Genomic DNA, 27,719 nt, shown 5'->3' with positions numbered 1-27,719 from the left:
CCCCAACTTAAACAGCCACTGACCTCCCAGCAGGGCTTTGCGCTTTCCAGGGGCGGTTCTTACACATCTGTAGTTAGATTTATCTGGTGCCGATGTTTTTGGTGCTTTGCAACGGTATCATTAAAACATTAAAGACTCCACACTCAGCACGGAGCCCAATACGGGTCTCGATCCCACCACCCTGGGATCATGACCTGAGCCGAAATCGAGTCCGATGCTCAACTGACTGAGCTACCCAGGCGCCCCTAAAGAATGTTATAGTGGCCTGTTACTTGCATATATAAATATGATTATCTGATGGTCATGCTTAAATCTTTATTCATTTGATCCATTCACCTGGAGATTTGCTATGGACGGAATTGTGTCTCCCTCAAATTCCTCTGTCCAAGTCCTGGCCCCCAGTGTGACGGTCTTTGGAGGCAGGGCTTTTAGGAGGTAATTAAGGTTAAAAGAGCTGGGAAGGCAGGGCTGCTGGCTTCAGCACAGGGAAAGCTCTCCCTCTCTTCCTTCCTGTCCCCTTCCGGGCACTCCTGTCCCGTTGTGGACACCAGAAACCAAACCAGGATGGCCGAACGCTCCCCTTGGCCTTCCAAACTCCAGAACTGTGAGAACACAAATCACGAGGGTCTCAGTCCCCAGTCTGGGGTCTCTGGTTTCGGCAGCGCTCCAGGCTAAGATGAGGTTCTGTGGATTTTCTACATTCGAAAACCGATCGTCTGGGAATAATGACTTCAGTTCTTTGCAAATCCTTTTCCTCGCCTATTTGCCACCCCCAGCCCCCCTCCCCGCACAATGTCCGGTATAAGTGTGGGAGCAGAAATCCGCCCCTAACTCCTGATCCCAGGAGGAAGCTTTCACTGTTTGACTAGTCACCGTGGCACTGCCCGTAGGTTCTTGTAAATGCACTTCACTTCGATGGAGTGAGCCCCCTTGTTGTGTAGCAGAAATATGGGCCTTGCCCAAGGAGGGGTCTGTTCTTTGCCCCGGGTCCTGGGAGGTGATCCCGAAACCCCTGGGCTGTCCTGCCTGCGGTGGCGAGTGTTGGAGGGGGGTGCAGGGACCACACCGCAGAGCAGAATACAGGGAGGGGGCCTCGGGTCACTTGGTGTGGAAGCCCCAGGCGTGGGGCCCTCCTGGTCCCTGCCCCATGAACTTCTTCCCCTGCAGGAGTTTAATGGGCACACTTTCAGTAATAGACCACGACTGTAAGCTTTCAACCAGTTCGGTGAGTCTTTGTACTGAATTATTGAACTCAGGGTGGTCCTGGCGGCCCCCAACTTGCAGTGCCTGTCGGAAGTGAGGGGTGGCCTTGTGCACTGCTCCTAACCTTGCACTTGTATATTTAGTTTGCTACGTGTCTTATCACGGATGTGGGCTCATGCCATCAGGGGATTCTTCTCCACCTATGGAGATTTTCAGCTATTTTTCTTCCTGCGTTTTATTAACGTCGGGAATTGTTTTGGTTGGTTTGGAACGTTAACCTTCTGTCCACCGGAATGACCCTAACGTGGCTGTGATGGTCATCTTCTCACGGGGCTGGAGTTGCCGACATTTTGGTTGGAAGTTGACGAGGGCTCGGCCTGTGCTTCCTCCCTCTTGCCACCCCCACCCTTTCAAGCTTTAGCACCGGGGCGATGTCGGTCCTCTCGGTGGGAAGACTTCCTTCCTTATTCTCCAGAACGCTTCGTGTAAGATTGCTGCTACGTCTTCCATTGGGGTCCTCTTAATACATCCTAGTTCTCCTTGTCATTAATTCTCATGGAGAAAATGAGTGCTGTTTTTAAACCTCTGATAATTCCAGTATCAGGATCACCCATGAGTCTGTTAGTATTATGTGGGCGGTTTTTTTTTTTCCCTTGTTTTTCCCTCATTTTTGGTTTTGTGTCTAGCTCTGCCTGTTTTCATTTAATGCTGAACATGCTGGGTGAAAAAGAGTGGTGGCTCTGGATACCCTTACTCCAGAGATGTTTGATTTTTGCCCATCTGATAGCACGAACGGCATCTAGGGTAGTCGAATATGCTCGGCTCGTATTCTGAGGCCCAGCACCGGCCTCTTCACCAGTTAGGCACTGAACTGTGCCCACTTTCTATTGGTTCGTCCACCTTGCTTTCACGTGTGTTAAGGGGCATGTGGCATATGGCTAGGAGCAAAATCTCCCCCTAGCTTTTCCACTGTTTGACAAACGGACATTTTAAATTTGTGCGGTCACACTGGTCACAGCCCATAGTCCCCCCACCCCAGGGCTGCCGTACCCTAAGTGGCCTCCCTACATCTCCCCTCTCCCCCTCCCAGATGTGTTCTCCACAGCGATGCTCTCCCGGCCCCCCTCAGAACCTGCCCCTCTTCTGCACAACCCTCCAGTGATCTCCAGCTCACCCCCTCCCTTAAACTCCCTTCCTCTCCAGCCCGGAATTCTCTCCCTCTTCCATGCCCCCTTTTTCCCAGAGGCCCGTGTGCCTAGGGTGCCCACCTCACCTTGGCTTTTCCTGACATCATGAGGGGCACCACACTCACAGCCACCACCCCCCATCACGTGACACAGCAGACCCAGAAGGGCTTTTACTCCCTGTAACTGCAGCCCTGGCCTGCACAAGAGCAATGTTGGTTGAATTAACAGTCAGGATTTGCTCCTCTATTTACCTTTTCCCCTGAGAAAATTTTTTAAAAACCTCCCCTGCTTTGGACTTTTCATGGTTTCACTTCTTACGTGAAACCGGGGAAGTTCCTACAGTGACCTGGGCTGGGGGCGGGGGGGGGGGGGGGGGGGGGGGGGAAGGGGAGCTGCTGCCCCTTGCTGCTCCCCCCTCCTCCCACAGCTCTGACTCCCCCCACCCTCTCCTCCCCTCCCCTTCCAGCCCACGGCTCTGACTCCTCCCACCCAACCCTCCCGTCCCCCCCCTCTCAGGCCCACTGCTCCGAGTCCCCTCACCCTCCCCTCCAGTCCCAGTCTTCTCCCGCCACGCCCCGCCCCGAAGGCCCTGCGCCGGCGCGCTGGGGCCGCGCGCGGAGACCTGGGAGCGGACGGGGGCGGGGCGGCCAGGACGCGGGCCCCCAACGGCCAACGCGGCCGCGCGGGAACTCGCGCGCCGGGCCCCGCCCGCGGTTTGAACAGGAGGCCCCGCCCCCGCACTCGGCCAATCGGCTGGCGGGGCGGCCGGCGCCATGGCGACCCTTTGTGGGCGCGGAGAGGCCCCGCCCGGCCCCGCCCCGCCGGCCCCGCCCCTCCCTCGGCGGCGGGCGCGGGCGCGGAAGGCGGCGGCCAGGTGAGCGTCTCGGCGCGGGCGGCGGGCTTTGTGCGGCGGCGGGCGGGCCTGGGCGCCCGGGGTGGGGGCTGCGGGCCCCCGGGGGGAGGCCGGGGTCGCGGGGGCGGGGAGGGGGCGCGACGCGGGCCGCCGGCTCCCCCCGCCCGTCCGCCCGGAGGGCCGTCCGCCACCTGGGAATCCCCCCTCGTGCCGGCTGCCCTGCGCTACTGGCGTCCGAAAGTACTGCCTGCGGCCCCCCCCCCCGCCCGGCTCTCATCACGCTGCGGGCTTTTTAAGAGGGGAAGCGCGAAGCGGGGTCGGCGGGGCCGCTGGGGCGGTGCGGCCTCCGAGGGCAGCCCCCACTGCCTTCCTGTCTTGGACTTGGGAAGGGTCCGCGCGGGGAGCCCGGCCGACTTGAGTTTCCAGCCCTGATCAGAGTCCCCGCGCTCCCCTCCTCGCGCTCGTCCGTGCTCATCTTTCGCCCCTTCCCCGGTGGTGCGGGATGCCCGCGCTCCTGGGTTTCCTCCTAGCCCGCCTTCCTCACGGAGTGAGTGGGTGGCTGGCCGCGCAGTGCTGGTGCCTCATCCCAAGTCCTCTGGGCAGCACGGGTTCCGCTAGTAATCTGATGCCCTTCCAGAATGGCCCAGCCCGGGGCACCACGCTCTGGAGCCCTGGAGGGTAGCGAGGTCCGCCGCGGCCCGGGAGGGTCCACTTTCACTTCTTTTCCTTTGTTTCTGGGTTTGACTTGCTTGAAAAAGGAACGTTGGGGATATTTCGCAATGGCTTCTGTCCCCCGTTCTGTAGCAGACCCAGCTTCTCTTTAAACTGGCAGGGGAGTTTCAGGGTGCTGATGGCGCCTGCCCCCTGTGCTGTTCAGCTCTAGCTGCGTGGGCGGTGGAGGCGGGCATCGGGGAAGGGCGGGGTGGGATGTGGGAAGAGGAGGGTTCCCAGACCCAGGTTGGGAAACTTCTCAGTCGGCTCCTTGTGGCTGCCTGCGGTGGCACTCAGGTGTGTGGGAGCTGGTGGTGCTGGGACTAGGAAAGGGATCAGAAACTCTTCCGCTAGTCAGAGGCAAGCTTGAGTCCACCTCCCTGAAAGCCTGTTGTCTGCAAAATAGGATCGCCAGGAAAAGAGCTTACCAGGTAACCACAGTTTGCCAGGAGATGAGCTGGTCCAAATCCAGGGTTTCCCAACTGTTTCCTCCTCTGGTGGCCTTTATGTCGCATGCACAGGACAGCAGGACCGAGCTAACTGTTGTTTTAAAACAAGAAAGAAATTGCCTGTTTACAAAATTAAGTTTGATGTCTTATAAACTTCCTGTATATAACTACTCTTTATTTTCAAGTTTTGGCACGTTTTACAATTGAAGTTGAAGTTCAGAATAGAAAGTCGGTTATGACTTTCTTCTAGGTAGAATGGCAGGTTTTATCCTGGGAAGAGGGCTGGGAAGTTTTTTTTTCAGCTTGCTAATGGGACATATTCCATGTAGAGGGAATCTGTGTACCATTCCAAGTCGCAAAAGTCCCCGAAATTCACTTGTTAGTAATTGCCGAAGGAGAGTCTCAGACAGTGATGATGCAGCCACAGCTGGACTCCCAAGCAGCGCTTCTCAAGACTTTGCCACGCTTGCTCTGTCCCATTTTCCTCTGGTGAGGTATTTCAAAGACAGTCTGATCGTGTGCCAGAAACTGAGAGCCCATGTTGGTCTGCCTGAAAACCCTGAGTGCCACGGGCTGAAGGTCGTGGTGAAGGGTCAGGTCTGAGCGGAGTCCGTCCCCTGCTGCCCCAGCTCTTCTGCTCGGAGTCTGGGGATCCGCATTTTCCACCGGCCTCGAGATTGCTGGCCACACGTTGTGAGAGCAGCTGCAGGAGAGGCCAGTGGCCAGGAAGGGTGAGGGGTCCACCAGGCCAGGCTCCCCTTTGCCTTGGGGAGGGGGCCCTGATTGGGCGGACACAGCACCCCTCCCTGGCTCCCCCTGCCACACGGAACCACTCAGTGTGTCTTCTTCAGTTTTTTCTGTTGGTCACCCCTTGTTCTGGAGGCTGCTGTGCCTTGACCGCGGGGTTGACACCGCTGGCCTGCTTGTCCATGGCTCAGGAGGGTTTGAGCAAAACACCATCGACCCTGAGGAGTTGGTGGGGTGTGACTCAGCAAGACGTTCTGGCAATCTGGAGTGGACGGAGGTGTGTAATACGGAGGTTTGTTCTGGAAACATGCTTGTTATCCAAAGCGCCTGCATCGCAAAGCGAATTTCCCCATAAGAAATACCGGAAACTCAGATGACTCGTCGTACAACCCAAATATATTCATATAAAAATGGTTACGGTGCTGTAATACGACATAAGAAAATGCAGATTACAAAGCTAAATTAACCTGCCCTTTGAAAACCCTCCTGGCTGGTGTGAGGGGCACAAGAGAGGAGGGTTGCTGTGTAGGATGACTTTTATCACTGACGGAATCACTGCTCTCTGTTGGCTCCATGGAATCTTTCCTTTCGCGCAACTTCAACAAGGAACCTGTCCGATGACCTAGAATGAAGCAAAGCATTCCCGAGCTCCCTCTTGGATGGAAAAGCAAAGGGCGGTCCAGAGGTGCTTTGAAGTCACAAAAATACACAAGTGCCAGTTGTGGGCACCTTCCAACGTCCTGAAAAATCACTGATTTCTTCCAAACACCGCGGCCTGAGACCGAGCGTCTGAGCATGGGAGATGATCACCCACAGTCCCACAGCGAGTGAGCGAGAGAGAGAGAGAACTATTGGCTAGTTGTGATCATGTGACATCTGGCGGCACGTACTGCTCATATCGCAGGACGCCGCTCGTGTGTCAAGTTAAAATTTATTCAAAATGTTTACTGGTCTTGCAGAACAAGTTACTCGCGGTCCAAGGTTTTACTGTACTTTCTTGTTCAGAACTTAATGGTGAGTCAGGCTCTGCAGTTAGGACAGCCTGGGAAGTCTGGGGTCTCATGTCCTGTGTTCAAAGGGTCAGGCGCCCCAGGCCATAGTCATGGGCTGCCCAAGAAGCTGGGCTTGGACCAGTCCAGCCGGGGGATCTGTGTGCTCACCTCCACTGCCTTCAGAACCATATTGTGTGCTGTGTCCCAGAACCACACGTAGGAGGGTGAGTCTCACCGGCCACCTTCTGGGCTCGGCCTGACGCATCACCCTGACACAGGCTCTGGTGGCAGCCCGGTGGCTTTTGTGATTGCATGTGCTGCCCTTGAAGTCCTTCTCAAGTCGCAAGTCTGCCAGCATTTTCTTGTACAGAGTATAACAAAACCTAACAGTTGCTCAGGATTTGGCCCATTTGAAGCCAATAATTCGAGTGACTCTGAGCACATACTGGTCCTGGCATGCTGATCCAGGCACTTAGTGATACACGGGAGGCAGTGTCTAAAATGGTTTGGATTCACATTAACGTAGCCTGCCCCCGTCAACTCGTTTACGTGTTTTTCTTTATCAAGCCATCGCTTAATACGGTGAAATGAACAGTTATTACTTGCGCTGCTCAGTGAATCTGACGAATGCCATTCTCCTGTCTGGATAGGGTGCATTTTCGTCGTCCTGGAGGGTTCTGGATGATCCCATCTCCTCCACTGGCAGCCCCTCTGCTAGTTTGCACCTTAGGTTAGCTTTCCCTTTTCCAGAAGTTCATATGAATGGAGTCGTATGGTACCTGTTTCTTTGGTCTTGCTTTGTGATTGGGCATAGCGTTTGAGGCCCATCCTTGCTGTTGCATAGACGAGTGTGGATTTTGTTGCTGGGGAGCGTTCTGTTGTCAGAGACCCCACAGTTTACCCATTCGACTTGCTTATTTTGAATCTGAAAATTATGTTTACGTCTGGGGTGGTGACACGGGGTAATGGCAGATGCACGGAGGAGGAGCTGGAATAATGGGCAAGGTGAAGGGGAGCTTCCAGCGATTGTGAAAGAACCATACGGAAAAACCTGGTGGAGGGTGAACTGACTCAGCCTTCCCAGAGAGCGGCTTGATAACGTCCATCATGAGCCTTACAACTGCCCCTACCTTTTTAAGCCCTCGTAGAAACTCCGGAATCAAGTGCTACAAATACCAACATCCAGGGTTAGAGCCCAGCATCACTGTGACCGAGAGGACTGTGAGCAGTGTGAATGTCAGGGAACAAGGCTCTGTTCTTCATAGCGACGCACGGCCGTCGGAGGTGATGGTGAACCTTTACACGACGTGGAAAATGTGACCAGCAGGAAAGCAGAACTCGCAACGAGCTCTCAGATGCACAGAGAAGAATGTGCTTAGGACGATGCTAAGAACCTGCGTGATAACTGGTTCGGAGGGGCGGGGCCGGGGTGGTTTTTGTCTTCTACTTTCTTCTTTTTTTTTTTTTAACGTTTGTTTATTTTTGAGAGAGAGCATGAGCAGGGGAGGGGCAGAGAGAGGGACACGGCATCCAAAGCAGGCTCCAGGCTCCGAGCTGTCAGCACACGGCCAGATGCGGGGCTTGACCCACAGACGGTGAGATCATGACCTGAGCCAAAGTCGGACTCTTAACTGACTGAGCTGCCCAGGCCCCCTGTCTTGTACTTTCTGATACTCTTCTCAACTATCGACAGTGAGCTGCGGAGACAAATGGAGGCACCCATGTGAGAAGAGCAAAAGCTGTTTACTGGACGCAGTTGCAGCCAGGGAGTGGGTCACTGCCTGGCTTGCAGCTACTCGGGTAGCTGCACTTGGCTACAGACGGCCGAGTGGCAGCACTGCCTCCTGAAACAGGGTTCCGGGGCCCGGTGGGCCTGCAGGCTGGGGGAGCAAGGAGCCCTGGTGGTTTTATGGGGAGCACGTTTGGCGTTTCTAGGAAGTGGGGACAAGTATTAGGGAAGCCCTCAGTTTTTGAAGTCCTTTCCTTGGGGCGACTGTGACAGAAGTCATCGGCTTCCTGGCCTGTCACTGGAGATAGAAGTCTGACTTCCTGGGCTGTGTTAGCCTTAAAAATAAGTCAGTTATTTTACCAGCAAAAATGGGTGTATTTGGGAATGACAGAATAGCAGTTCCAGGTGTGAAAAATAGTAGAAGGAAGCGCCGTTTCAAATGGCATCCGGGGGTGGGCAGGGGAGCTCTCACACTCATTGCCACTGCAGACCCAACAGGAAGAGATGCCCCTTGCACACCGGTACTACCTGTTAGTGTCCCAGCAGGAGAAAAGAAGGTTTCCTCCTTCCCCAGCAACTGCCCAGCCAATGAGAGATGGTTGCAGCCCAGCTAATGAGAGGCCGTCCCAGCTCAGCCAATGAGAGATGGTCACAGCTCAGCCAATGAGAGGCCTCTATACTTCGAATTCCCAGTTTATTCCAATAGACTTTGTTTATAATAGCCCCATTCCCTAACCTCTCCCCCCCCATTAAAAAAAAAATACCAACTGAAATTTTGTTATTCCCAAATACGCCCATCTTTTGCTGGTGAAATAACTGGCAGGTTTTTGTTTTGTTTTGTTTTGTTTGTTTGTTTTGTTTTGAGAAAGGGTGTGCAAGCAAGAGAAGGGCAGAGAGAGAGGGACTATTAGGCTACATGCCCAGCACAGAGCCTGACTTGGGGGCTCAATCGCACGAGCGGAGCCAAGATCAAGAGTCAGACCTTTGGGACGCCTGGGTGGCTTAGTCGGTTGGGCATCTGACGTCGGTTCTGGTTGTGATCTCATGGTTGGTGGGTTTGAGCCTCGCGTCAGGCTCTGTGCTGACAGCTCAGAGCCTGCAGCCTGCTTCGGATTCTGTGTCTCCCTCTCTCTTTGCCTCTCCCCCGCTCACGCACGCTCTCTCAAAAATAAGTAAACATTAAAAAAGAGAGACCCTTAACTAGTTGAGCCACCCAGGTGTCCTGGAAGTTTTATTTTTAAAGTTAACAGGACAAGCAAGCTTTTTCAAAGCCATAGGCAAATCCAACAAAGGAGAGTAAGGAGGTAGTTTGGAGGAAAGGAGAAGGAGGAGAAAAGCGGGAGTTCAGGGTGGTGACTTTCTCATTGCCTGAGTGGCACGGGTGCTCAGGTCCTTGTGGGGGAGGCAGTGGGCTTATTTCCCTGCGGGGCCTATAACTGGTGATTCTTCCTGGGATCGGACAGTGAGTGGTCCTGGCTCCCCCTTCCAACCTCTCCATTTTAGTGAGTTTGTCTTTGTTTTCTTAGCTGGTTGCTACAGGGAAGGGTTGGGGTCCTGGATGGATCTAGCGACTGTCCTCAACATACGGTCTTTCGGAGCAGGTATGAATAAGGGCTCTCTCTGGGCGGTTCCTGCTGTGATGTGTGTCTAGCACGGTCTGCGGCCGCTGTTGACCGTCCCGGCGAGGCTGGCCCCGAGTCCAGCCTGGGCGTGAGAGGCCCCTGCTGGACCGACAGCTCACAAACTCATCTCTCGGGCTTGCAGAGGACCCCTGAGGAGAGGGAGGTGGGCCCCCAGGGAGCCGGGTGCTCGATGTGGCGCCTTGAGCTCTGCCAGCTGTGGGTCTCTGCTCCCGGCTGCCCCCGTGGTGGTGCTCACCCTTGCCGTGCAGGGCCAGCAGGAGAGGCAGCCCAGAGTCCTTCTGGTGGTAACTTGGGCTTTGTCAGGCCACTTGAGTGAGTTTTGTTGGGCCCTGAATCAAATCGGTTGTCATGCAGGTTTGGGATTTTAGAGTTGGTTGAAAAGAGAACTAAAAGTTAAACGTGGGGGGCGGGGGCACCTGGCTGGCTCGCTTGGTTAAGCATCCGACTCTTGATTTCGGCTCAGGTCACGATCTCGCCGTTTGTGAGTTCGAGCCCCACTTCGCCCCCACAGAGCCTGCTTGCGATTCTCTGTCTCCCCCTCTCTCTCTCTGCCCCCTCCCCTGCTCCCACTCCTCTCTTTCGAAGAAAAAAAAGCCGAAGAGATACAGTGGTTTGCCACAGAGGAACCCTGGACACTTAATTCTCCCCCCCTTCCGCCGCCTCACAGGTTATCTTGTAGTTTGACCTAATCTTACATTGATTCTCAGTGTACTCATCAATTCTAAGTAAGTGACTTTTACAAAAGTGATGAGAGAAAAAACTTGTGTAAAAGTTGTATTTGCCGCCACAACAAAAACCTTGAATCCTGTCCCACCAGCAGTGAGTGAAACCTCTTTCATGTGTTTTGGTGGTAAACGCTTTAATTCACTGGTTTACAAACCGCTGATTCAAGTCAGTGTGAGCCAGGTGCTGTGGTGGAAATGGTAGAGAGTTTCAGAGACTGTGGGTAAGTCCGACCTGTTTGCTGTTCTGGGAAAAGTAGTCTGGGGGGGCGATAAGCTAGGGTTACTTAGTGTTTTAGGCTTTTTATTTGGGAGTAATTGTAGACACGCAGGCCCTTGGGGAGAAATGATCTGGAGGTGCACCTCCTGGCCGTTTAAAGAGGGTGCTGGGCGTGGCCGTGCTGCAGGTACCTAAGGACGCTCACGGAGGGGGGAAGGGGTGGCCGCGGCAGCCCCCGCCGGAACCCCCACCTTTGACGACTGCAGACTGAGTCGGGGCGGGGGGTGTCTGGGGGGGACTGGAAGGTGCTAATCGGGGCCCGCCTCGCTCTCCGCAGGGCAGGATGTTCGCACGAGGGTTGAAGAGGAAGAGCGCCGAGGACGCGGAGGACGCGGACGGGGGCGTGGCGGGCGTTCCGGCCGCGCCCTCCTACACCCTGCAGCGGCAGTCGCTCTTGGACATGTCCCTCGTCAAGCTCCAGCTGTGCCACATGCTGGTCGAGCCCAACCTCTGCCGCTCGGTCCTCATAGCCAACACGGTCCGGCAGATCCAGGAAGAGATGACCCAGGACGGGACCTGGCGGGTGGTGGCGCCCCAGGCCGCAGGGCGGGCGCCCCTGGACCGCCTCGTCTCCACGGAGATCCTGTGCCGCTCGGGGCGGGAGCAGGAGGGCGAGGGAGACGGCCCCCTGCCAGACCCGGCCCCGGGACAGGCCCCGAGGCGCCCGCAGAGCAGCCCCTGGGGACTGGACGGCTCCCAGGAGGGCAGAGGGGGCTTTCAGAAGTCGCTGGATCACATATTTGAGACGCTGGAGAATAAAACCCCCGGGTCCGTGGAAGAGCTGTTTTCGGACGTGGACAGCTCCTACTACGACCTGGACGCGGTGCTGACCGGCATGGTGGGCGGCGCCCCCTCCGGCCCCGGGCTCCCGGCCTTCGCCCCCGCGGCCGCCGCGCCCCCCAGTTCCACCTGCAGGTCGGATCTGGGGGAGCTGGAGCACGCGGTGGAGATCCTGGTGGAGACCTGAGAGGGCAGCCGGCCCCGGTGGGACTCGTGGCGGAGGGGTCCCTGCGGCCTCCGGAGCGCGTGGCCTGGGCGTCTGCGGGCTCGGCCCCTGGTGTGTCTGCGACGGGGAGAACGTTCCAGAACAGCATCCCGTTGCCCTGTGCCCTCTGTCCTCCTCCAGCGGGCTGAGCGGTTTCCTTCGGGCTAGCCATCCAAGCCGGCCTGACGCCCGCCGGCGCCCCGGGTGCCGGCCCCTCTGCCCTCCGTCCCCCGCCAGAGCTCTGTGCAGGGCCCGTTCCGGGCTCGGTGTCCAGCCTGGTGTAATTTGAGATAGGTGACGTTTTTTAAATTAAGTTTTATATGTTTGGGGCAATATTTTGTCTTAAGATCTATTTTTTAAACGTTTTATACTTTTATCTTTTTAGATTTTGTCAGCTATTCAAAGTATATTTTTCCTATAAACATTTTCTGCTGCTACATTAGGAACTTACAACCTGAACAGTTGCAGTTGGTGTATTTCATCGTTTAAGGTTTAGATAAGGACTTTGTTTCGGGTGGAACTTCGGGCGGCTCCGTGTAGCGCACGTGTGTCATGAATTCCCACTTCACGTCGGTGCGAACCTTCTCCGCGTGCTCGTCGGGCGGAGCAGTGCCTCTTGGTCTCCAGTGTCCTTACCGGCTCCGCTGCGCCAGCTGTGTCTTCGTTAGAATCACATGCGGATTCTGGGGGGTTTATTTATGCCTATTTATATGTAAGTGTTGGAGAAGGGCCCATCCTGTCCACCGGAGATCTTGGGGCGGGGTCTCAGGTGGTGCCTTCAGAGGATCCGACCCTCGCGGCCCCTCCCGTGCGGTGCTCCCAGCGCGACCGGGCTTTCCCTGTGTCCCGCCGCTGTCGAGTCCCCCCATGGTGTGAACATTAAACAAGGGGAACCTCGCTCAAAGGGAGTCAGGAGGCCAGAAGGGGGCTTCCGCGCCGCACCTGCGGACGTCGAGAATTGCCGGTCACAGACCCTACAGGAGACCCCTGAACGGGAAGGAGTCAGTGCCAGCCCCCACGGGAAAAGATGCACATTTGCTCTCCCACCAGAAGCCGACGGCCCGCGACCACTCAGCCGGAGAGAAGCCCTCGTCACCCTGGACCCCGCTTCTCTCCAGTGGACTTTGGTTCAGAGCAGCCCTCCCGGCTCCCTCCTTTGTCCGTAAGTGACGTTCCTCCCGTTGGTTGCTTGGGCTTGCCTGTGGTTCTCCCATAGCGTGTTTCTCCCAGGTCACAATTCTGTTATTCCTGAATAAACCTAGTTTGCTGGTAAAATAACCGACGTTTATTTTAAGGTCAACAGTAGCCACACTGGTGTGCACGGAGTCTGCCGCGTGCTAGGTGACACAAGTGCTGGGACAGAACCGTAAGGTTAAGTCAGGTTAAGTCCAGAACTAAGGAAGTCTGGACTCCTGCCAGTGTGGCTTCTCAGTCCCGAGGGCAGTTGATGGTGGGGTTGGTGGGGCGGTGCCACTTAAGTGGGCTCTGGTGTACCGTGTGTGCATCCCTGAACCTGCCCTGGCCACGGGGAGCGCCCAGACCTTCTGTATTGTTTTCACTAGTTTACAAGTAAGACTGCGCTCACCCCGTCCCACCCCTGCCCCGTTGCTGTTCCTCATGCTTTTTCTTCCTTACCCAGCCCTTAGCCAAAAAGGTTTGTTTTCTCTCATGCGTAGGACCATTCTTTAGTATCAGTCGTGTATACATCACTTTATTAAACAAGTATCCAACAAACAAAATGGAAGTGTGTTTATTATCTGCTTCGTCATGCCACAGCATAATCCTTGAGTGGATCTTTTTCGGCTGGATTACCTATTTCGCTTGTGTTAAGTATGTGTTAAATACGAGGTGGAGCGTTTCCACCTTGCTGAGCAGACGGGCTTCTGGTTCAGCACCCGTCCTCTCTCCCAGTCCCCCCGGCAGGAGCAAGGGCAGCGCCCTTGGAGGAGCCAGTGGTGGGATGCGACATCCCACGGGTTGCTGTTGCCTTCCGATTTTGAAAGTACTTTTGCCTCGTGGAAAATAGAGTGTATGTGTTTTATAACCAATAAACCTGAAGCAATGTGACAATTAGTAAGGGAACTGCGTTTAGAATGGAGTCAGGAGGCCAGCAGGGGGAGTTCTCACGCCCACCGTTCCTTGCCCACTGCAGACCCAATGGGAAGAATTGCGCCTTGCTCATGGATACTGCCTACTCTCCCAGCAGGAGGAAGGGAGATTTCCTCCTCCCCTGGCAACAGCCCAGCCAATGAGAGACCGCCCCAGCTGAGCCCAGGAGAGATGGTCCTAGCCCAGCAAATGAGAGACTGTCCCAGCTCAGCCAATGAGAAACCTCAATACTTCCCACTTTATACTTCCCAGTTTACTCCAATGGACTTTTTGCTTACAACAGTCCGTCCCACCCGCCACTCCTCTATAAAATAGCATCCTCCCCTTCGCGGGGTTTGCTTTTGGCTCTGGGGGAGAGCTTGCTTGTGTTGTACTGAAATTCTGTTATTCCCAGGTAGATCCATCTTTTGCTGATAAAATAACTGGCAGTTTTATTTTTAAGGTTAACTAGTATTTTTGTGTCTTTATAGCATTTTTTTTTTAACGTTTATTTTTGAGCGAGAGAGACAGAGAGTGAGCAGGGGAGGGGCAAGAGAGAGAGGGAGACAGACAATCCGAAGCAGGCTACGGGCTCTGAGCTGTCAGCACAGACCCCGACGTGGGGCTTGAACCCACAAACTGAGATCATGACCTGAGCCGAAGTCAGACGTTCAACCTACCGAGCCACCCAGGCGCCCCTGTATCATTTCTTTATTTTTCGGTCTTGGTAGTAGTTGCAGTGTCTGTCTTCCCAGCTTTCGAAAGTGTGGCATTTTCTGAAAATGTGGACCATGGTGCACTCCAGGGGAGGAGCCAAGCCGGGCCTTCGGGGCCCCCACCTCACTGACAGCTAACCCTGAACTCCCAGCTCTTACCAGCACCCTTTCCCCTTTGCTCTTCTGATGGTCTCCCAGCTGCCGCTCTCGTTCCAGAGGCTCCCTCCTGGTGCTTGGTGGCCTGGCTGTCCTGGGCAGGGCCAAGTGGGGGGGGGGGGGTGCTGGCCCTCGGTCATCCCAGTCATGCTGGTGGACACCCCGACTCCCCTAGAAGCACCTGAGCTTCTCCGCCGAGGAGCAGAGGCAGGTGGCTGGTTGCTGAGGACGGACCTAACGTAAATGCAGGACTCAGGCCCTGTAAGCGCCAGTGTGGACATGGTCACGTGTTTTATAACCGTTGCAGAAGGAAGGTGTGGGGACCGCAGCGCGCTCAGGCTGCTGTGTTCACCCCACCTGTCCGTGCAGCTCTGCGCTCTGGGTCAGGGAGGTCGTCATCAGCACCAAGACACCGGATGCAGGACAGCCCATCCTCGCAGGGAGAGCAGGAAAACAAGGAGAGGAGCCTGGGTCCACAGTGGCCCCCAGCAGCTGCCGGGCACCCCGAGTCAGTGGCCTGTGGCCTGACGCGCCCTCATGCAGGGGGTGCCTCTTGACCCTGTGTCCCAGGATTCACCTACCCCTAGGTCAGGGGTGGGGCAATATCAGGGGCCTGGCCTAGTTCTGTAGCCGGAGCCCGTGTGCCCAAAGCCCAGGCCTCATGGTGAGGACGGAGATGTGGGTGAGCTCCTTGCCCCATGGCCATGCTGTGGGGGCCGCCCAGTGGGTACGGGGGTCACCCTGGTGAGCGTGCACACATGTGCATGCACGTGTGTGTGTGTGTGCACGTGTGTGTGCCTGTTGGGCGAGGCACACAGGGGGTGATTCCCTGGGGGTGGTTTAGGGTTTGCTTTTCTGTCCTGGACTGTTGTTCGTGTCCCCCAGATTCATATGTTGAAGCCTAACCCTTGGTGTGATGGTGTCAGGAGGGGCCTCTGGGAGGTGCTTTCCTGCTGCCCCCCCACCCCCGCCCTGGAGGCACACGGTGAAGGGGTGAAGTCGGCTGGCCGTGAACCAGGGCAGCCCCGCGGGTCTCCAGCCTCCAGCCCTGTGGGAAGGAACTGTTCTAGCGCCCGAGCCGCTGAGACGCAGCTGAGACACGGTGTCACCCCTGGAACCTGCCCGTCCCGTAGGACACCTCCCGCCCGTCTGGTCCCCGCGTCGCGGAAGCCGCCTGCATCCTGCGCTTGGGGCCCAGAGCCCGGGCCTCGGCCCCGTCTTCCTTCGGACAGCACACTCTGGGGGGCTCGGCGACGGGGGGGCGGGGGGCCACGGGAGTCTCAGAGGAAGCGGAGGAAGGCCTTCCTGGAGGACAGGACGCACCCTCGAGTCGGGGGGCCGGCGGCCTCTGTGCCTGTTGCCAGTGGCGACCGGTTGCCACCTTTGTTCTCTGCTTTTTCCTGAAAGACTCTTAGAGCAGATGTGAGATGTTGAAACATCTTGCCGGTGAATACATCCTAGACCTCAGAACCGCAACGCGTGTGGCGGTGAGGAGACAGACACTAATTCCTTCACACCAGCCACCGCAACGCGGAGCTCCGTCACTGGGGTGCCGCGTGCACCTGAACTGCGGGGACCGATTGGTGGCGGTTCGCGCAGGAAGGGACCGGCGCTGCTCTGCCCGGCTCGGGTCTGGCAGTGGAGCGCGGGGTCGGAGAGGGTCTGTCCTGCTGGCTGGCGGTGGGGGGTTGCCGGTCACCTCCTGTGTGTCCGCGTCGAGCACGGGCCTTGGCTCCAGTCGTCGCCGCTCCCCGTTTGGGTGGCTTCTGCTCTCATGTCTGTTCTTTGAGCCTACAGCTGTCTCTCTGGCACCTTGACGTGACAGCCCGGCCGGTGGCTCTTACGCTGGCCTCGTTCCCTGATGCGCCCGCGCACGATGGCCGTCCCCTCCAAGCTGTCCCTCCCGCCGCCCCGTTTGGGTGCCGCACCTCCATCCTCGTTCAGTTTAACCTGAGGAGCCCGCCCGCGTCCTCCCTGCGGGAAAGTTCTTGGCCATTAAATCCTCGAATATCTCTCCCCTTTGGCTCCGGCTCCTGGTCCGCCCCGCAGACCCCGGACACTCGGTTCTGTCTTCCTCCCCACTCTGGTCTCCGTCCTGCCCGCATGTTTCCCGGTGACCCGTCTTCGCTGGGCCCTCCTGCAGAAGGACTCACCCTCGAGGTCACGGCCTTCACTTCTGGCATCTCCATTGTTCCGTTTGATCATTCCCACGTCTTCTGCGTGTGGCCCGCTTTTCCGCTGGATCCCCACCTCTTCTTATTTTCCGGTCTTTGGCTTTGCCCGCCTGGGCCCTCTCTGCTTCTGCTCCCGTTGACTGGGGATCAGGGTTTTGTTGCATTTGGATCGTCTTGCGAGGTTTTCCCGAGTGCCGGGCGTTTGGATGAGGGGAGCAGAGACTGGAATGTCTCACAGTTAGCCGGACAGGTTCCTGGCGGGGCGTGTCCTCCTCACCCGCCGTTCGGCTGGGTCTGGGCCCCGTGGCAGCTCGGTGAGTGTCGCCCGGGCCTCGAGGTGGCAACAGGGCAGCACTGGTGAGGCGCTGGCCGTCAGCCTGTTTCGGAGCCGGGCCGCCATGACCTCAGATCACCGGAGGCTCCCTCTGCCCCCGTCCCAGGTCCATCCACCCTGCTGCTCTTCCTGGCCCTGGTGGACCACCCTCGCCCAGGGCAAGGGCCCGGCCCCGCCACTCCTCCCAGAGGGGTCTCTCGGTTTCCGGCCCCCACTTCTGAGAGGCTGGCTTCTACTTGGGGGTTTTCTGCAGGCTGTCCCCCCCTTACACCCACTCTTACCATTGCGAGCCCTCCGCGAGGGCTGAGAGCCGCAGACCTACTGGGTGCTGGCCCTCGAGACCCCAGACTCCGCCAGCAGGCCGGGTCAGCCACCCCAGGGTCCTGCCCCGCCCCTGGGGGCACTGAATTTAATTAACGTAGGCTCCTGTGTGTCCTCGGCTCTGTGATTATTTTGAACCCTGACTGTGTAGCTAACGGGGCGTGTTCTGGTCAGGGTGACAGTGGCAGCCTCTTGGGGATGGGTGTCCCTGAGTCAGGGGACCGGTCCGCACTGACCCTCCCGGTTCACTAGGCCCCCAGCTTGAGCAGACTGGCCAGACATCAGGACAGGGAACCAGAGCCAAACTTGGTGTCTGCTTGCACGTGGACCGAGGGACAGGGACAGCCCTCCCTCTGGCTCAGGGAGCCGGACGCTGGGCTGGCTGGGGCCCAGGGGCGGTCACTTTTCTGAGGTCTGTGAGGCGCTGGCTTACCGGCAGCGGGGCGGGGGGCAGCCATGGGGGGTTCAGTGCCCGCGTCTGAGAGGGACTCTGGGTAGCAGGAGGCAGGACACAGAATGGCCTATTTTAGCTTCAGGTCTGACTTTAACCAGAGGCCGGAGATGACGGCAGGACCCCAGGAGGCCCCAAGGTGGTTCTGCCCTTTGGTGAAAGCAGTGTGAGAACACTTGTGCCTTTTTCTGGCTGAAAATAAAAAATCAGGGCAGATTCCCAGACATATGGCACTAAAAAGAAACAAAACTGTTACCCCTTAACATGAACCTCAAAACCACATGCAGTCTGGTGGAGGGTGGCCAAGGACCCACTGTGCTGGTCCTCCCCGTGACAGGTGACATCTGCCGGTCAGTGTGTCCCCACAACGTCACTCTTTGGGTCTGACACCTGGGTTGACGGAGCTGGCATCTGAGGCCAGCCCCCTGTTGTGGTCTCCCGGCCACAAGGGTGGCCTTGGAGGGACAGAAAGGTCTTCTCTGCCAGCCTGGGGTCCCCAGGCCTCTGCAGAGGGACGGGGCCGGGGCTTCCGGGCAGGCACAGGCTGAGATGACAGGACTCTGGCAACAGACCCACACAGCAGATGAATCAGCGAGAACATGGGCTTATCCAGGCCATTTTATTTAATAAAATTTTACAAAACTCAGTGCCTCCACCAGAACCAGAGAACGCTCGCTTGCTCGGGGTTGGAGAGCAGGGCCGACGCAGAGAGAGGCCGCTGGATGGCAGTGGTCCAGGTGAGCACTCACGGGGCTCTGGGGAGACCACGGCTTGGCTTTCCTGCCGCGTGGGCCCTGCCCAAGGTGCGCCCGAAACACACTCAGGGCTTCCTGGGCGCCGGGACGGCTGTCTCCTGGTGACACCCCCCACCGAGAGCCAGGCCAGCCCGGTGCGCCCCCCGCAGTGCTATGCCGGCAGCCAGACCTGGGGTCCCTCACCAGGCAGAGGACCCCAAGTGCCACCCGGGTTCATGTGAGGCCGGGGCGGAGCTCCTGGGGGGCGCAGGGCGCCTCCTTCCCGTTGGGGACAGCTCTGCAGAAGGACATACTCCTAAAGCGGTCAGACCCCAGCGTGCGCCAGTAGGCGCGGGAGTGGTTTGCACAGGGATCCCAGGAAACCGACTTGGGGTTTGAGAAACTCCCCCACAAAATAGTTCTGGTTTCCAGTAGCAAACTGAGCCAGTAAGAAAATGTAAACTTTCTCATAAAAATACCAAGGACTCCCGTCTTAGCAAACGTTACTATTAAACAAGGTCATTTTTAGGTTACGTGGACTGTAAATCTTCTTTTTCCGTGGAACTGGGATGTACTGGCCGCTGCTGCGTAAGGGGGTCTTCAGAAAGAGGCTCCACGCAGTCAGGATCCCCTGTCTGCCGCCGGAGGGCCCCGAGAGCTGGCGTGGGAGGAGGGGCACCATCAGGGTGTGGAAGGACCAGTGGACCCGCTGTCCCCGGGGCCGGCCTGCTGCGCCCCGCCCCGCGGGGCTTTCTCTCCTGTCCTCATGAGGTCAACGTGAACGCGCACGGGACACCGCCGATAGCTCCCTGGCTTCCCGCAGAGCAAATGGGGCACCACGCCGGGAAGACGGCCAGGCTGTGCGCCGGGGCCAGGGCCACATGGGGCCTCCTCGACCCGAGTGATTCTACGACCCCAGCCCGTGGCCCCCCCCCCCCCAAGCAGCCGTGGGCCCGTTTCCTACAAGGGGTCACAAGGCCCTTGTGCTGTGTGTCGGGCCCTTCCCGCCCGTTTCCCGCAGCATCTGTGAACCTCCCCCTGCACCTGCTGCGGACGTGTGGGCTACTGTGAGTGGTGCCGCTGCGGAAGCTTCTATGTCTTGCTGCTGTAAGATGGTCCCTGCCTCCTGCCCTGTGGCATTTTCCAAAGAGGTCGACCAGCGTGCTTGGGCGTTGCTGCAGATGGCCCGTGCGACCAGGCGACAGGGCCCTCTCCCGCGCTCCATCCTGCCCTCCCAGCGTCCGCGCAGCAGCCCGGCCCTCCCCAGCACGCACTGTCCCCCGTGTGCCGCTGCCCGCCTGGGGCCGGGGGCCTGCCGAGCCGACCCCACCGGTGCCCTAGCTCCTGGTACCGGAGGAGAGCAGAGGCGCCCTCACTCCCAGGAAAGGCTTAGCCCCGCCCCCGCCGCCTGCTTGGCCGCGCCCCCCCCCAACCCACTGCCCAGTGGAGCCTGGCCGTCCTGTGGTTTCCCTGCGGCCACCCGCCGCCCTCCAGTTCCCCTGGGAGACCTGCCCCCACCGGCCACACCTGCCCAGACTGTGGGAACGCGACTTTCTCTAAGTCCGCGGCACTTAGGCGGGAAGTGCCAACACACACCCACGCGGCCAGCACCACCCACGGCCTGTCCAGGGGCGGCTCACCTGAGTGTGGACCAGGGCCCTGCAGGGCTGCGCACAGACGGTGCGCACACCTAGTTCTTCAGGCTCTTGGAGGTCGGAACATTCCAGAATGTGACCCAGGTCTCCAGAAAGGTTCTAGTGAGACAAACCAGTGTCAGCCAGCGAGAAGGAAGCTAAAAGGCCACTTTGCTCTTTCTCTTTGGTAACTCAGAGCCCTCTGGCACAGTGCACTGGAATACTGCGACATGGTGACTTGGTCCCCATCCTGCTGGCACCTGGCCCAGGGCCACCCTATCCCTCCAGGACTGCAGGGCCCCTCCACCTCCTCAAGTCAAGTCTTTCGCCACCTCCAGGGTGAGCCCCCAGCCCTGGAGCTGTCCCACCTCGGAGCCTCCGGTTCAGGAGGCCGCCCCCTTCCCTGGCTTCCTGGCCGCTTTCCTCGCACGAACACAGCGCCAGGGTGGCCTCGGGGCCCCTCGCTTCCCTCCTGGCCGGCCCCACGAGGCCCCTCGGCCAGGGCAGCCTCCGGTCCCAAGGCCCTGTCTTCGCTGAGACCTGCAAGCCCCTTTTAGGTTTCCCGCGTTTGAACATTTTCATAACACGTAAAAACGGAAAGACATCTCTGCCCACTCTGTTGCCAAAAGATTGCTCTTGCTGCGATTTGCGTCTTGGCTCACTCGCAGCCGGCCCTCCCGCTGCAGCCCAGGCGTCGCCAGCCCCTCCCCTGCCACCCCTCTGCTCCAGCTTTGCTGGCTCCCAGCTCAGGTGCGAGGGCCCCACCTGGTGGCTAACCTCACACCTCTGCCTGCTGCGCTCAGGCCGCAGCTCCAGCCCCCTCCTCCACCCTCCCCTCCTCAAGGGGAGCCCCCCACCTCAACCCGCCTGCCGCCCCCCCCCCCACCATGCTGTGTGTGTCATCGCCTTCTGCCACAGCTCCTCCTCACTGCGCGACAAGGGCTGGGCCGCGCGGGGACATCCGTCAGCCTGGCGCAGGGCAGGTGCCTAATGCCAAAGAACTGACCCATCTCGCCCCTTCCCTACCTGCGTTCCACGCTCCCCCCACCGTGCTGGACACCAGTGAGTCTTCTCTCCCACCTGCTGTTTCCTGACAACAAGGTCCCCTACCCCCGGCCGTGGCCTCAGGATGGCCTGCCAGGTCGCTGCGGAGCCCGGCTGCACCCCCGGAGTCACAGCTACACCCGCATCACCTTCCGGGCAGCATCCATTCCGAGAACAAGCAACAAGTTTTCCTGGCACCGGGACTCGCTCCAGAGCCATCGGGAAGTGGATGTGCTATCTGTGTTCTGAAGAGCTCCCCAGAGCCTCCTGGACTCAGAACTGGAAAAGAAATGCATTAATTAAATTAATTGAAAGGTAACGAGAAAGTCTTCAGAGAAAAAGAGGGGCAGTGGACCTTTGAAAATCCTGAGAGCAGAGTGTCCCCTGCAGAAACACCAGGCCGTGTCACCGGGCATTTATTCAGCCAACACCTGCTACCCCGGGGACACCCGGCACGCCTTCCCTCCTCTCCTGCTTTATTTCTCCCCTGAGAGCACACCCCTGGCTCTGTCTGACTTCTCGTCACGACTCAGTGTCTCCTCCAAGCGGTGGAAGCTCCTAGAGCCCGGTGCTCCTCTGGTTTTGTTCCTCAGCAGCTGGGGGACCATGAGCGGCACTGGGTGCCACAGAGACACTCGAAAACCAGGGGCAGAGCGACGCTCAGAGGACGAACCCCTGGGTGTCTCTCACGCACCGTCCACGGTCACGAGCCATCCCCCCACCACGTGCCGTGCACGATTTCTAGCCCCCCCTTCAACCACGTGCCGTCCCCGGTTGCTGGCCCAGCTCCCACGAGGCAAGGGGAGGTGTGCCCACGGAGAACCACAGCAGGGTCAGTTACACCAAGTGTCCACATCATTCCCAAGTAGTCCTCTTGCTCGCACACCCCAAGGTACCCCCTGCCTTCCATCCCACAACCGGGCCCAGCCCCGCCAGACCTGGCCCCCGGGACCACCCACCCTCTGGGTGTCTGAGGCTCATGCTGCCACCTGAGGCCCCTCTACCTGCCTGCTGGCCCGGACCACACCTCGGGGAAGCACCACGTCCGCAGGGCGTACGGCCCTCTGGGCCATGGTGGTCACAGCCCTCTGGGCTTCGGGCCTCTGTCCCCGGGCCTCTGTCCCCAGGCCTCTGCGGGGGCTTCCCCGGGGCGGGGGGGCAGCCACCGGCTTGGACCCCAGGAGTGGCCTGTCTGCAGAGCTCCCTCTCTGACAAAGAGGCATGGAGGGGCCAGGGGAGCCAGCTCCCGCCGACCTTCACCTCCTGCCGTGGCCTTGGCCCAGTGGACCTCAAACTTTCCCGCCGGGACACACCACCCACTGAGCGGCCCTCGTCCCTCTGTCAGTCCCAGTGGAAGCGCGTCTTAGGCAACGGCCGTCTGCAAACAGCCGCATGGTGACTCCTTTAGGAAGCCGGTCCCCAGGGCGGCCAGCCTCCCGCTCCACACCAGATGCACACAGGCTGTCAGGAACGTCCCTCCAGGGCGCTGGGCTGTTTTCTTGGGGGCCCAGGACCATTCGGTCAGGTCACCCAGGAGGCCCCTGTGCTCACGGCCCAGGCCCCCGTCCTTTCCGCACCCCCAGCATGTGCAGGGAGGCACCAGGAGCTGGCACTCGCCGGCCCGCCTTGCCCCGGGTGAGCTGATGGGGGTGGAGGGGGCCACACGTGGGTCTGAGAGAAGGGACCGTGGCCAGAGCGTCAACCCACACGCCCCTCTGTCCGTGAGGGCCCCATGGCCCCAAGGTTGTGGGGACTTCAGGAGAGACGGGCTCCCGATAAAGGTCCACTTTGTCAACCAGAAGCATAAATGTTAGTTGCGATTTAAGTTCATTACCACAGTATGTGTCCAGGTCCACAGCCAGGTTTTCCCTCACTGCTCATTTCTAAGATGCGGCCTAAGGGGGAGACACCTTCAGTTGCCTGCTGGACTGGTACTTCCTGAAAAGCAAACCTGAAAACATCCTCATAGCTGAGAATGAGCTGAAAAGAAGAGAGAAACACATGGACGTTAGAAGAGATACATTACAGGGTGCCCGGGTGGCTCAGTCGGTTAAGTATCTGACTTTAGCTCAGGTCATGATCTCACGGATCGTGAGTTCGAGTCCCACATCGGGCTCCACACTGATGGTGCAGAGTCTGCTTGGAATTCTCTCTCTCTGCCCCTTCCGTGTTCCCTCTCTAAAAAATAAATTAACAACAACAACAAAAAAGACTAGAAAAAATACATTACATCACCTTATACCAAATACATAATTTTGGCGTAAATGAAACGTGTAATGATTGTACCATTACTGTTACCAAAACAGGACACGCTTGTTCCCATGGAGTGTGGGACAGCGAGATTAGGGCACAACACTCAAGCTTCGTCAGACACCTGAGAAAGAGGCACTCATAAAAATGTGTTTCCCGCATGTTAACTGGCTGGGAAATCTACCCGCATGACAGTAATGTGGCATTTCCTTGGGAGATGATCTGAGGTTGGAAAGGTTAGGGCGTGAAGCCCTGAAATGAGGGCTGTCTGAAGTCCAGCAGGAAGTGACAGGTGTGCCCGCCGGGAGGCTGGGGGCGAGGGCGGGGGTGCAAGCCGACAGGGCCGGGAACCCAGAGAGCTGTTGGAGATGTGCGCGTGCACGATGTATATATTGAGGTCAGTGGGGTGGTTTTCTGCGTTCACCTAGCGTCTCCTGCAAAGTTCACACTATCCTCAGATTGTTCCCTGACCTATTAATCACGCTGGAACACAAGTCCTGTTTCCAACACAAGTGGTGAGCAGAGCGGGCCCCATGCACAAAGGGGCCCGTCAGAGGCTGGGGAGAGCCCAGCTGCTCGGGAAACACACAGCTCGTCCCTAGAACCAGTGGAACCTTTCCTCTGGTCCCTTCTTCATCTTACTCCCTCTGTTCTCGTGGAATCCAGGGTTAGCCCTTGGGAAGAGACCGTAGAGGAAGAGAAGCCAGGGGCGGAAGAGGAAAACAAGAAAAAGCCGCATGAGAGGCAGTCACAGAAAAGGTAGACCTGGTGGTCAGGTCGGGAAGGGCAGAGCAGGGCGCCCAGGGGATGAGGCCTGGGCTCTCCGGGCCATCCCCAGCACCCGATCGTCACACAGACTGCAAATGACCCTTGGTGATGCTGTCTAAACAGGCAGACTGACAGCTGAGACAAAAAACTCTCTCCCAAGTGCCCGACCTGAGGCCAGGAAAGCACAGCCGGGTTGAGGGCAGTCGGATGCTGGAGGCCTAAGGAGGGGACGGTGGGCACAGGGCTCGTAGAGGCCTCAGGAGGGGAGGCAAGGCGAGGCCGATGTGCCCGACCCCGGACAGGTGGGCACAGAAAGCGGCCCAGTTCCCGAGTCCCCCCAGGCGCGGTCCCCTTCTGCAGCCTCGTTCCTTCCCTGTGTCAGGAGGCCAGCCAGCCAAGGATGAAGGCCAAGAGAGAAACAGGCCTCCTGTCTGGCCAGCCCACTGAAGCTGGAGGCCGGCGGCGTGTAGAGGGCTCGCTGTGCCACACGGCGGCGGACACGGGGACTGGCAGAAATACCTCGGAGGCGGAGGTGCCGGGGGTCCCGGCGGCCCAAGGCCCGCCCCGCTGAGGCTGGCCAGAACCCCGCTCCTTTGGAGTGGAGGCCGCGCTCTGCAGCCCGCGGCCCGCGTGTCTGTCCCGGAGTTCAAAGGGTTGGGAGAAGTGTGGAGACTTGGCTGAAGATTCCTGAAAGCCTTCGAACTCCCCCCAGGCGCTGCTGTGCTCCCCAGGGTCCGGAGTGCTGACCGTGCAGGCGGAAACGCCGTCGCCGCCCCCGGAGGTCCTGGGGGCGCTCCTCATGCACTGCGCCCCGGCTCCTCTCCGCCTCCCGGGCGCCGGGCTGGCCCCGCTGTCTCTAGAGGCCCGGTAGAGGGACACCTCGCCCGCTCCCTCGTTGCCCGCGCGCGGAGACCCGCAGACAGGGGGCGCGTGACCGGGCCCTGCCCCCCGCAGCCGCTGGCCCTGCATTTCGGCGCCGCCGGGCCCGCATAGACGCCGCGGGGAGACACCCACACCGCCGTGCCGGGGCTGCCCAGCGCTGCACCGGGCGGGGGCCGGGGGCCGCCGGGGCCTCCTCGGCAGCGCGGGAGGCCTGCTGTGTGGCCAGGGTCGCTGTGGGACCGACACAAGCCGCCCGGGGGCAGGGGCCGGAGCCGCGGCCCGGCTTCCTCCTGCACGCGCCCGGGCGGCCGGTCCAGCGCAGCGGCGTGTCCCGGAGCACAGCAGTCCCCGAGAGCGGGGGCGGCGCGGGGCCCTGGGTCCCCGCGAGGGTCCGGCCTGCAGCCCACCTCGGCCGCTCCGCCGCCTCTGCCTGCGCGCGCCGCGGCCGTCCGTCGTCCCCACGCCCGCCCGTTGCCTGGCAACGGAACGCGCCAGCCCCCGCGCCGGGCGCCCGCCGTCGTGACGTCACCGCCCCGCCCGGCCGCCGCTGCGCCTGCGCCGTGTCCGCCCGGCCCCTGGCCTCCCACGAGGAGGGTCCTCGGTTCGGTTGGAGCGGCGGGGCGTCTCTGGTGCCCCCGATTCCGGACCCGCGGGGGTGCCGTCTCCACCGCCCGGCCGACCCCCGAATCCCAGAGCCTAGCTCCTCCAGCGTGAGGGCGCGTGGGGATCCGCCGCCTGCGGGCCGGAGGAGCGACGCCAACACCGGGCACAGCAGGCCCAGTGTGGGGCCTGGACAGCCTGCCCCTCCTGCTGCCTCCCGCCCCGGGGCAGGGGCACCGAGGGGCCAGCTTGGCCCTCCCGCCAGCCCCTCCCAGGCAGGCCAGGCCGGTCCCCATCTGACCCCACCCCAGGCTCATGACACCCACCTTGGTGAGTCAGCTTGACTCCAGCGTCCCCAGCGCCATCATCAGATGCCTGAGCCTCACCGCGCTCCCCAGTCTCTCTCCCCGCTCACGTTTCTCTACCCTGTGACCTCCTTGGGCCCTGTCCTGTTTGCATGAGTCGCCCGCTCTCCCTGGTCCTTCCCAGCCTAGCTATTGAAGTTTTAATTCTGAAAATTACCAGATGAGATCATACCTGACCTCTGGGCTGCAGCCTCCTGTCCCCTCCCTTCCCCTGAGCCAGCAATGCAGTGTGCATGCGATGCAGTCAGACTGCCCAGCTCTGGACAGACACCTACCTGATGACCCTGCGGGAACGTGACCAGGTGACAGCTCTTCTGCCTCGACGTCACCCCGGGGACAATGTCGATCCCAGGCACTCCTGCTGCGTACCCACTGCGTGGACCCCCCTCATCCATTGTCCTTGCCGTGCTCGTAGTCCAGGCAACTGGAAAGGGGTAGGAGAAGTGGTGCCGTCATGTACAGGTGGGGAAACTGAGGCCCAGGCCCAAAGACCTGAGTGAGAAGTGTTGCTGGGGCTGGGACCAGCTCTTCTAAGCTCAGCAGTTTCCCGCACCCTGTGTGGACCTCAGTGAAGACTGAGGAAGGCACAGTGAGCTTCAGGGTGCAGGCAGGCTGGTCTGCATTCCCCGGCGTGGTAGCTGAATAACGCCTCCCGCGGGTGTGCACGTCCTGATGCCCAGAGCCTGTGAATCTGGGACCTTACGAGGCACAAGGGACTTTACAGACACGATTACATTCAGGCTTTTGAGATGGGGAGATAGTCCTGGATCATGCTGTTGAGCCCGACGTCCTTACAAGTAGGAAGCAGGAGGGTCGGAGTCTGAGAAAATGGAGAGACAGAAGCAGAGGCCAGAATGACGCAGGGCTATAAACCCAGGGATGTGGGCAGCCTCTCGAAGCTGAATGGGACGAGGAAGTTGGACCTCCCCTGAATCCCCCAGGAGGACCACAGTCCCACCGAGGCCTGGAACCATTAGGGAATAAATGCAGGTTGGTTTAAGCCACTGTGTGGTTATTTTTTCCAGCAGTCATGGGAGACTAATATATCCGCTGACCCCTGGCTACTAAAAAGGTGCTGCCTTGGGGGAGCCAAGACTCCGAGGAGGTGGCAAAGGGCACTCGCCATTGGGTGCTCGGCGGTGGGGGAGGGGGGTGCAACCCAGGTGCTGACAGGTGGCCCCTGGCTACTCAGGCCAGCGTCCAGGCAGGCCGGGCATGAGACGTGGGGGCACAGGCTGAGGGCCAGGCCTCCAGCTGGGTGGGTGGGGCAGGCTTCTGTTCAAGTTTCAAAGGCTCACCTGCTGGGAAGACTGGTCAGAGGGAGCGTAGTGCCTTTAAAGTAGGTGTGCAGGAGACACAAGCAGGACTCCCTGGAGGGTAGCGGAGGGATTGGGTGCAGTGTGGTCAGGAGGAAGAGCCTGTGTGGCCCCCCCACCTCCTCTCGGACACCTCCGTCCGCCCCTGATCTCCAGCCCCGCTGAACAGGAGTGGTGGACAGCTTCTCCACCACCAAGCTAAGCCTCAGGAGGAAGGGGCCAGCCTCCGCTTGGCCCGGAGCCCACGGTATCATGTGCCTCGCAGCACTGCCTGATGAAGATGGGGAGGTGTCCCTTGCCCCCGGAAGCACCTGAGTGTCCTGCTTCTCTGGGGTTCTTGGACCTCAAGGAGGCCACCTGCCCCCAGGCCTGGAGCAGGCACTCA

General features: G+C 59.3%; 2 protein-coding genes and 1 long non-coding RNA gene across 5 annotated transcripts; 2 read left to right on the top strand and 1 right to left on the bottom strand.

Annotated features, from left to right (window-relative positions):
* The first annotated feature begins 3,160 nt into the window (after window positions 1-3,160).
* CDCA4 (cell division cycle associated 4) lies at window positions 3,161-13,268 on the top strand. 2 transcript variants are annotated; one of them, XM_078447767.2, is made up of 2 exons: window positions 3,161-3,264; window positions 10,794-13,268. In XM_078447767.2, exon 2 carries the CDS (start codon window positions 10,800-10,802, stop codon window positions 11,481-11,483), a length of 684 nt encoding a protein of 227 aa, XP_078303893.2. In that variant the 5' UTR covers window positions 3,161-3,264; window positions 10,794-10,799; the 3' UTR covers window positions 11,484-13,268. The 2 variants fall into 2 exon arrangements, with proteins under 2 accessions (XP_078303893.2, XP_078303894.2); XM_078447768.2 differs by lacking the exon at window positions 3,161-3,264 and adding an exon at window positions 4,315-4,385.
* A 5,061-nt stretch (window positions 13,269-18,329) lies between these two features.
* CLBA1 (clathrin binding box of aftiphilin containing 1) lies at window positions 18,330-25,973 on the bottom strand. Of its 2 annotated transcripts, none has more exons than XM_060620952.3 (5): window positions 25,461-25,973; window positions 22,988-23,133; window positions 21,303-21,432; window positions 20,116-20,229; window positions 18,330-19,133 (listed from the first exon to the last, which is right to left on the bottom strand). In XM_060620952.3, the coding sequence occupies exons 1-5, from the start codon at window positions 25,968-25,970 to the stop codon at window positions 18,969-18,971; spliced, it is 1,065 nt and encodes a 354-aa protein (XP_060476935.3). In that variant the 5' UTR covers window positions 25,971-25,973; the 3' UTR covers window positions 18,330-18,968. The 2 variants fall into 2 exon arrangements, with proteins under 2 accessions (XP_060476935.3, XP_060476937.3); XM_060620954.3 differs by having other exon boundaries at window positions 24,691-25,541.
* On the top strand, window positions 25,876-27,018 carry LOC132670399 (uncharacterized). Its single transcript, XR_009606652.3, has 2 exons — window positions 25,876-25,983; window positions 26,179-27,018. It is a non-coding gene; the product is annotated as an uncharacterized LOC132670399 (long non-coding RNA).
* Window positions 27,019-27,719: the final 701 nt, after the last annotated feature.

This window comes from Panthera onca, chromosome B3, assembly GCF_046562875.1.
Source record: "Panthera onca isolate mPanOnc1 chromosome B3, mPanOnc1 haplotype 2, whole genome shotgun sequence".
Classification (NCBI taxonomy): domain Eukaryota; kingdom Metazoa; phylum Chordata; class Mammalia; order Carnivora; family Felidae; genus Panthera; species Panthera onca.
This window is presented reverse-complemented; position numbering and strand designations above follow the sequence as displayed.